The 10,510-nt window shown below is 34.8% G+C and overlaps 1 protein-coding gene across 1 annotated transcript; it reads left to right on the top strand.

The window, feature by feature from the left end:
- The first annotated feature begins 233 nt into the window (after positions 1-233).
- On the top strand, positions 234-2,049 carry LOC111710569 (uncharacterized). Its single transcript, XM_023484676.1, has 2 exons — positions 234-1,099; positions 1,194-2,049. Exons 1-2 carry the CDS (start codon positions 234-236, stop codon positions 2,047-2,049), a joined length of 1,722 nt encoding a protein of 573 aa, XP_023340444.1.
- Positions 2,050-10,510: the final 8,461 nt, after the last annotated feature.

Here is a 10,510-nt window from a genome sequence, read left to right as displayed (position 1 = left end):
TCAGTTCAACCTCATCTCCAGCTCTTCAAAGATATTAGGAAAATCTGCGTTCTCCACCCCACAATCTGAAATGGCAGGAGCCTTACTCGCCTCCAGGATGGAGCAAAAGATCAAGCAGGAGTTGTTCAATGTCTCCCTCTCCCCCCTACATTCATTGGTGACTCAGAGATCGTTTTGAGATAATCGCAAAAAATGATCCAGCTGCGAACCCTGTGTTTTATGGAGTCAGACTGATGGAAATACTAGCCGTGTCTCCACCCAATAACTGGTTCTGGTGTCCTGGAAACCTCAACCCAGCTGACCTCCTCACCCGATCTGGAACCAGCTGCGCGCAGGTCAACTCAAAATTCTTGTTGAATGGTAGTTTCTTACCTCAGGACAAATCTTCTTGGCCCACCGTCCATTGTTCTTCCATCACCTCAGGTGATGTTCCTACTAGGTCGGTCAACCTGGCAAAATTATCCCCAGATAATCCCTACCAGGAAAATATTCTGAGTCTTCTACATCACAAACAAAGCCTCTCCACAGTTCTCCGGGCTCTAAACCTCCTCCACAAGGTTTGCAGAACCTGGAGAAATGACCCCAACCAGAACAGAATTATCCAAGAAGAACCTACTGCTACCTGGAGTTCTATTAAGTCTTCCATCAGGTCCTCAATCCTCAAGTGTTTTACCACGGAGTCAGTGCTCATCATTGCCAACAACAAGTTGAAACACCTTGTCATCCAGCTGGTGGACGGAGTATATTACGTGTCAGACCGAAGTTTCCGTTCCAGGATCGGGGTTCCTCTTATCTGCAAGAAGACTATTCTTGCCAAATGCATCCTGAACGATGCTCACGCTGATCTGGGTCACGGTAGGGATGTCCTTCAGGTACTTACTCACATTCAGACCAGTTTCTTCATCCGTGGAGTTCGTAAAATGATCACTGCTCTGAAGAAATCTTGCCCTGGATGTATCAAGCTGAACAAGATTCCATTCGCAGCATTTGAAGCTGATGTCCCTGATGTCCTCAAATCCATCCAACCTCCTTTCTCCTACTGCCAAGCTGACATATTCGGACCCGTCCTTGTACACAAAGACGGCACCAAGACTAAGAGGTGGATCCTGGTAACTCTGTCTTTCCAGTCGCGGGGTGCACCTAGAAATCCTGCGCAACTACAGCGCCCAGAGTATCACCAGAGGTTTTAATAGAACCTTCGCCCTGAGAGGCACCCCTCGCATCATCTGGATTGATGCTGGATTGAACATTGTCAAGGCTGGCAAAGACCTGGTCAACACTGAGATGAAGGTCATCTCCAACCTCAATTTGAAATTCACCTCCATTGAATTCAGAGTCACTCTACCCAAACACCACGCCGGGATCGGAGCTGTTGAAAGAATAATTGGTTCCATCAAGAACACTGTCAGCAAATCCCTCACAGGACCACACCAGTTGATCATGGACGACGAGGAACTGCTTACTTGGACGCATGGAGTCATTGAAAAACTTAACAACAGACTACTGATTCTCGGAGCTCCGCTTGGCATCACCCTCACTCCCAACCGCGTCCTCCAAGGGTTTCGAGAGTCTTTCGGAGACAAGGTCAAACCTACAGCATCCATCAACCAACAGATCTCCAGGTGGAATGTCGTCCTCAACCTGTTCCACTCATTATGGGAACAGGAATATACCAGACACAAATTCACCGTCGCCTGGAAGGACCAGGGCAACCTCCCTCAGGTTGGAGATATAGTCCTGTTCAAGAATGAACCCATATACAAGAACCCAATCTCAGCTGCCAGAGTAGAGCAGCTCCTCTGTAGAAGGAACGGAGACGTCTACGGTGCCACCATCAGCTATTGTCGTGAAGTAGGTGGACGGAAAATCGTAGTGGACAGACACCTCAACCAACTGTACCCATTCATGAACCTAGAAGCTCAGTGTCCTCAGGAAATCGTGCCCACCTTAACCTCGGACTCCACAGAAGCAAGGAATCTAGCCCCGAGCTCCAGGCTGGAACCTGCACAGGACGAATTCCTCCCAGAGCTCAATGCAATCAATCAATAGAATCACTCCAAGCTTCACCACAGGAATTAACTATTTAAACGGTTTAATTTCCTTCTCTTTTCTTCTAAATAAAACAAATTATTTTACGAAAGAAAGATATTGAATACAAAACATTTAAATTGAAGAGTATTAATTTTGATATAATCTCTTAAGTTCATTTATTGGTTCATCAATGACATTTCTGTTCTAATTAATCCTTGCAGTTTAACTCTTCATTCTAGTTCATTTTCAGTTTGCGGTTAATTCTTATATTTTACAAAATATTATCCTGGCAATGAAATTACAAAAGAAGGAAAAAAAGCATGTACAACATGAAGTCATTTACTACATTGTTCTAATCTCATCAATTATCCACCTGTTAAACTCAGTATTAATTAATGTATCTAATTATCCACCTGTTAAACTCAGTATTAATTAATGTATCTGTTTATTTCAATCGGTCAATCTAATATCTATCAATCAATCAAACTACATGTTTCTTATATTGTTAATGGTTATGCTTTAATTTTCGTATGATATCCAAACATCCTCAAACCCCGCCTGGGGCCAGTGTTAACCATTAATCTTAAAACCTCTGAGAAATGTCGTCTTCAACTTAAAATCTCCTCTCGGAGACAAACCAAACCAAATAATGTCAGCCCGCATTCCATTTGTTCTCCGCACACGGAGCTTTAAAACATTTTCGTTATTGTGAAATCATTAAAGTTAAGCAAGAATATTTTCATATGAAGAATTAGTGAATTTCGTTAAATATTCAACTGTAATTTTTTTCAGAAGTTTAAAAACGTATTTCAATACTGATCAACAATAAGTTTCCCTGTACCATACCAAAATAGATCATAAGATTTTTTCTATTATTAATATTTATTATAACATACAAGTACAAGTACAAGTAACCATGATTTATAATTTATGTTATTTTTAGGAAATAAAGCTTTTGTTATCGATTTTCTTGAGACTGGGTTACTCTGTTGTGTGTATTTGCGGCCGAACGGAAAGGGATTATCCGGACTGAATCTATTTCCCTCCCCGGAGTTCCGACGGGCCTTTAATCCAAATTCATCTAGCGTGTCGCTGTTATCTGTCAACACTTTTACATTAATTTTGGCATTAAATTTGGCATTAAATTTGGCATTATTTGGCATACTCAATTACATACTGCCTCTTTAATCAGATCAACACGGAGCTGGGAACTTTTGAATGGTGGATATTGGGATTAATCTTGATCCACTCTCTTACTTAATCTCCAGATTAAATTATGCTTGTTCTCCTCTTGTTATAAATCTCCAGAGCTGAAAACTTTAGAATGTGATATCCTTAATCCCGATCAGTTAATTAATCTGGAGATTAATAACAAGAGGAGAACAAGCATTATTTAATCTCGAGATAAAGAAAAAGAGTGGATAAAGCATTAATCCCGATATCCAGAAATCAAAAGTTCCCAGCTCAGAGCTGAAAACTTTAGAATGAAATATCCAGATATCCCGTCGGATAATTAATCTGAAGATTAAAGTCATGAGGAGTATAAGCAATATTTAATTCCGAGATTAAGAAAAAGAGTGGATTAAGCATTAATCCTGAAATCCACCATTCTAAAGTTTTCTGAGCTGAAAACTTTAGAATGGAATCCTGATCGGATAATTAATCTGGAGATTAAAAATGAGAGAAGAACAAGCAATATTTAATCTCGAGATTAAGAAAAAGAGTGGATTAAGCATTAATCCCGATATCCACCATTCAAAAGTTTTCAGCTCAGCTTAGATTAATTAACTGATCGAGATTAAGGATATCCCATTCTAAAGTTTTCAGCTCAGATCATACAATTTTCAAAATTTTCTTATTTCAATTATTATATTTTTTCTATTTTTATTATTATACATTTAACTTATTATAGGATAGATAGATAAATGTATTTATTTGGCTAAATAATTTAATAATAAAAAATAACAGGTTTAATTTAGCCAGGACCTAATCTGTAGACCATAGCTGGTTGTTTTGAATAAAAAGTCCAGTTTTTAGCGATAAATGCGCGCATAAAAAGATATGTTATAATAATAAACAAGAGAAAGGGGATAGAATCAAGATTTAGCAAGAAAAATAATTTCGATTTATACAATTGAAATCAATATTCTTTATAAAATCTGTTTTCAGACTATATATTTTTATCATATTTCTTATTATTATCTTTTTTTTTAGAAATGTTATTGATGTCAGCGCCCCCCCGCCCCTCCTCCTGCAATTTGGTTGCGCATAAAATCGATTTATTTTGGTTTACATTCCTTGATAATTCACTTGAACCGGTTTTTAATATCTTTATTTTAATTTGCAATCATCATTTAGCACATTTTTTTCCGGGCATCTGATTCCTGCAGGACGAAAAGTCTCCTTTTGGTTCTTTTTGGTTTTTTGGATTTTTTAAAATATGAGATGAAAAGTCTTTTTCCGGATTTCCGATTTTCTGGTCTTTATATCTCTTTTTTTGTTGCTTTGATTTTTCTTATATTCATATAGATGAAAAGTTATTCAATTGCAACTACGTTTGAAAAAAAATTCTTACTAACATATTGCAGTTTTGTTCATGTTCGCAATTTTAATTTAAAGATGAAAAGTCTGCAACTACGCTTGCAAAATTATTCGATAAAGTTTTTGATTTAATCTTAATCAATGGAGAGCTCTGCGAAAACCTGCTCATAACAGCAATAGGTACGAAGATGTAATAAGATATACTATTGTTGATCTATTTTGAAATTGAATAAAGTTGTTAAAAGAAGAACATTTTCCGGGCAATTCCTTTTCTTCATGAAATTACATGAAGGAATATTTAAGATTTATATTTTCAAACAATCGGACAAAGAAAATTTCATACACTGCCCTCCCCCCTCCCCCCGTTCAGCCCATCCCATTGATATTTAACCGGCCTCTGTAACCATTGCGAGGCTAAGGGTTATTTGGAGGCTGCTAAAGCTTTCCTTATGTTCTGCCGCCCCACACACACACACTGCTCACTCGGATGTAGTCAGCTGATTCCTGAGTTAACTGTGCATTGTTTGTAAACAAAATTATGTAATTTTTAAATACACAGAGAGTGAATGTATACATCGAGTGAAGTTAAAATCTAGTGTGAAAAATAAAAGCCGCGAAAATTAATAATTCTATTTAATGGATAAAAATTTCCACGGATTTCTGGAAAATTCTATGTTTAGTTGTCATAGTTTTGGGGTTGAGTTGTTAAGCTCAGTGCAATCACGCTTCTCATTGATTCAGTGACCTAAAGTTTTGACAAAAGTTATAACATATTTTTGAGAACTAAGTTTTCCACAGGTCCTGAAAATAGTAAGATTTGTTTTTTTCATATCAAAAGAAAGAAATGAATATTTTCATGTAATATCATAGATACATATAAAGTAGTGATCGGTATTTTATGTCTATTTGTTTGTACGCCGGATCATAACTCATGAACCCCTTGGCTGATTTGCCTCATATTTTGGTTAGGAACTCGGTTATAGCTTGGTTATAAAATATTTAGTGGGTAGAATATTATAGGGAAAGTTTAGTATCCAGGTAGAGGTGGGTTCCCAAGCTAATATAAATACATTTTAGTAATATAATACAAATTAAACATAATTTAACTATGAATGTTGGCCTCCCGGACATGCTCACTGCCTCCCGGACATGCACCTGAAAGAAAGTGTTCGCGAAAAAAAAGAGGGTATAGATCCTGAACCCGAAATGAATTAAATGTAACTCCGTCAAATTGTATGGGTTCATACGCACTTTTTTGAGTCGTGTTTTAACCATTTTCTCCTTATAGACGCAACAGATAAGTAAAATTAAAAGTGATCAAATCCAAATTCAATTCGGGGTCAGTCTATACCCTATTTCTGTTTTTGCAACACTCCCTTAAATAAAAGATTTGAAAAAAGTTTTATATAAAAAATAGATAAGCGAATGCATGGAACGAGCCATATATAAAACTAGGTAAATAAGCTGATATTTATATAATAATTTCACGTGACTAAATTATGCAATTTGTGTACTTCTAATCCGACAGATTTATTCTAAAAATTGTTAAGAATGAAAAATTAGATTTTACTTCTCCATTCTTTTCGTGAATTCAAATGGTCCTTACAAGAAAGGAATTGAGTATTTGCCACAAATTCTGATTTTCTAAGCACTATATCTTTGGAACCAAATGTTTTAGACCTTAGATATTTCAAACTAAGAGTTCTGTTAAATCAAATAATCTGAGTTTAAAATATCAAAGGTTTACAACATCGAGTTCTAAAGATATTGAGGTTAAATATTTGATTTTGTTCCAAATCCTTTCTCGATCTGTGATATTTATTAAAATTTATACAAAAAATAAATAACGCATTAACCATGTTTTGATTTTTTCTTTGTCTATAAAAAAAAATGGCCAAATAAGTTTTTTGTTTCATTGTTGGCCTCATGATGCTAACAGCTAAACCCACTATATTTCAATAGAAGTAAATATTTCCATTTACTGATAGCGCCAATTGAAGGATCCATAACTCTGATTGAATAATAAGATAGATAGAAAGATAGATGTTACCGCCAGACTATTTCTATTGATTCAGAATAGACACCAAACACATGACTGAAACCTGATTGGATTAGGCGCTAATGGACCTGCCATACTAGAGTGAACCAAAGTTAAAGCTTATAAAATTCCTGTGTTTCGTAACTAGTACAGTGGATTTCTCGTAGTCCTATTTTTTCTTTTAATTGTGACATGTCACTACAGATTTTCTATCTATTTCTGAATATAAGTGCCTTAAATATTTTTAGAAATATGTCAGATGCATATTACAAATTACGCTTGTTCCTTAGCGGTTTTTTTGCACTAGAAGAAAGAACAAAGGCGACATTCCTTCCATGGCTCTCACTGTAAAAAAAGAGAGCCGGGATCTGAGGGGTTATTGTGAAATCTCGCCCTTGTAAAACATTAAGCCTCTTTAAACTTAAAGTGTAAAATTGGTTCTGAAAAAAATCTAAACAAAGCTAAAACTTTTTTTTAATGAATTCATATTACAGACTACAATAGATTTAAACAATATCAATATTTCAAAATCAAAGAAACGCAATTAAATTTAGTGTTCAGTCCCTTTTATAATATCGATGTAAACTTAGCATCATTACTGATAAAAAGAGTCAAGACTAGAAAGTTCCATGTTTTGCGATGGAAATTTTTAAATCTATCTTATTCAATATATTTGGATTAAAATCACACTGGCCAAAATCAAAGATACTTTAGTAAGGAATTTTGTCCTCAAGATGTAGGAAGAATATTTTCAACAATTAAAAATGACCCCNAAGTTTTATCAGTTGATTTCCCCGTGATGTGTTTCAGTGACTAATAATCATATATCTATTTTGATAGAATTGATATAGCAACAAAGCAATGTTATTCATGTTATGCACACAAATTGGGAGACATATAACTATAAAAATGTCTTCTTTGGTTAAAATATTTGAATATCCAAAAAAATTAGGTCACTGGATTTTAAATAGCTTTAACAGACTTTCACATCAACATTATCTATATATTCATATCTATATACTTGCTTGTCTAGCTAGCTATAGGCTAGTTTGTTTGTATCCAATAAACGTCAAAAAAGCTAAACCGGTGGGGCCCAAATTTTTGTGACAACTTACATGACCCCAGGCAATGTTTACGGCTCTGGTCAAAATTAAAAATTTTATCTGCCTTATTCAACCTTTAAGATTTTTGAAAATCCATCCAGTAATAAAAAAAAATACGCGAACCGTTAACATTTCAACCTTATAAGCAGAATAAATATTTTGAAATATTAACGGTGTACGACATCAGGTTGCAATGATATCAGGATTAGAAAATTATAGTTTAAGGCATAGTGTTTAGTTTCCTTGTCCCGGGAGTTTTGTTTTCTGTATCTCCCTCGGGCCGAGGGCTGAAAGGGCGAAAGTACACCTATGAGACGATCAGCTTGTTAATTATTTATTCAGCTGAATTTGTAAACTTAGACAAAACTCGTCACACTCCACACTTCCCAGTCAATATGTAAATTAATCATTTTTTTAAGAATTAATGACCTTAATAAATTACAAATTAATCTTAACACTGGAAATAAAATGAATCTAATAAAAAAATGCCGGTTTTACGGTTTTACCTCCAGGAATTATATTTTCTGATACGCCCCTATGAGGGTATAAATGAGAGTAAGTCGGGTTACATCCCTCCCACTCTGCTCCGCTCTCCGCGGAGTCAGGAGTTCTGCTCTCCGGTATAGGATCAGTTTCTCTATTCTTTCAGGAACACGGAGTTAGGATATGAAACCTGCTGTCAAAGTCCCTGAATACTTCTAATATATTTATTCAATATACATATCTGATCTGTTTCTGGTATCTTATATATAAAGTTGTAATCTCTGTTTGTCTGTTTGTTCGTCCGATCTTTAAAGTGTGGGTAAACGGCGGGAGAAACTTTTAGTAACCTTGGCAGCGCTGGGTTCCCAAGCATGCATACTATATACTGTCCATGTCTGGTATTTGTCTAATATACATTTGAACCAAGTCTGGAATATATGTTATGTCCATGTCTGATATACATCTGGTCCATGTCTGGTATTTGTCTGGTTCATGGCAAGTATATATCTAAACCATGTCTGGTATAAATATTTATATATTCTGGTATTTCTGGTATGTATATATGATATATATCTGGTATGAATATCTGTTGAATGTCTTCTTATTACATATTCTTATATTCTTTTTGAAAATTAATAAATCAAAAAATACATTTTTGAATTGTTATAATTTCTACTCATTAACAGCTGATTTTTCCTAAAATTGTAATTTTAACTTCATTCATTTAAATGCTATGCATTTTTAAGTTCTGTTATGAGAAAGCTCGTAAATAGTTTAAAATAAAAGAATTTAAAAAATGTGTCGTATTTTCAAGGTTTTTTGTTTTTTTTTCGCTTACAGATACAATCCTTAAATGTCTTAATTAATTTTCTGTTTACTTTTCCTCGTAAAGACTAAATTCCCATCTACGCCTCTGCATGAATTTGTACTTTGTTGACTAGTTCTAAAATAATGTATCTTAAGGTAAACTTGCCATTTATTTGTATGTTTGTAAAAGATAAAAATAATATATATGAAAATGTTTAGGTTAGCATATCTATCGCATATTGGACTTTGTTTTCTGTAGAATATAAGAAACTGGTAAAAAGCATTGTGATTTTGCCTATTGCCATTGGAACTAAAAAACTAATAAGCTTCTCCATGAACACGTTTTTCATGCATTGTTGAAAATTAATAAAAAAATACTGTTCAAAATTGGACCAAAATTTTAGAGCTTTAAAAAAAAAAAACATCAACATTACATATTCAGAACGGTTAATTTTTTCTTTTTTATTCTGGTCTAATTCATACTTTTATGACGTTATTTTGAAATTTTAAGTTATGACCAGAGGTGTATACAGGGGGATTATTGAAATCTATGCTTTCGGGGAGGGGGGGGGGGGTGTAGGCTTCCAGCCGAAAAGAAAAAATTGTTAAGCCTCCCTCTGGACAAATTCCTGTAAATGCCCCTAGACTTGACAAAGAGTTAACAACTAAGCACTAACATGTTTACACGGGCTGGGCTCTGTTAGAATCACTGCAGAGCTGAAAACTTTACAATTGTAGATATCGAGATTAAAACTTGATCTCCTCTTTTCAATAATCTCAAGATTAATTTAATCTTTAGTTTCTATCCTGGAAAGTGTATAAAATTCAACAAATCAGAGTGTTGATTAATAGAATTCGAACATCCAACCATAAGCCGAGAAACTCAAAATTTTGACACGCGCAATCAATGAGTGGCAATCCAGCAGGGATATCCAAAAGAGAAGAATAAGCTTAAAATCAAAACTGTCAACGGGTGGATCTAGAGATTATGAAATCTCGATAAACGGTATCAAATACAAGAGTTTTCAGCTCTGATCATATATCCTTTACCTCATTTGTGAGTAATTAATTAGAATTAGTTGTTCTTATTACTCACAGCTGTTAGTAAACTAAAACGATATTTTACCTGTATGGTGGTACTTCAAGTATAATCAGTCGCTTATAGTTAGTCATCTCAGCTAGTTTGTCGTTAATACGTAGTCCCTTCATATATAGTTAGTCGTTTATAGTTTGTGCTTAGTCTTTTCATATAGTCTTTCTCATTTAGTCCTTTTTATATAGCTAGTCACTAAAAGTTAGTTCTTTCAGCTAGTCGGTAGCTAATGATTAGTATTTTCAACAAATTATAGTCGCTGATATATGGTAGTTTCGGCTAATCAGTCAATGGTATTAGTCTTTTCAGCTAGTCGGTAGCTGATGATTAATATCTTCAGCAAATAATAGTCGCTGATATATGGTATTTTCGGCTAATCAGTCAATGGTATTAGTCCTTTCAGCTAGTCGGTAG

Source organism: Eurytemora carolleeae, unplaced genomic scaffold (genome assembly GCF_000591075.1).
Source record: "Eurytemora carolleeae unplaced genomic scaffold, Eaff_2.0 scaffold990, whole genome shotgun sequence".
NCBI lineage: Eukaryota > Metazoa > Arthropoda > Copepoda > Calanoida > Temoridae > Eurytemora > Eurytemora carolleeae.
Note: the sequence above shows the minus strand (reverse complement) of the source record. Positions and strands in the feature narration are given on the sequence as shown.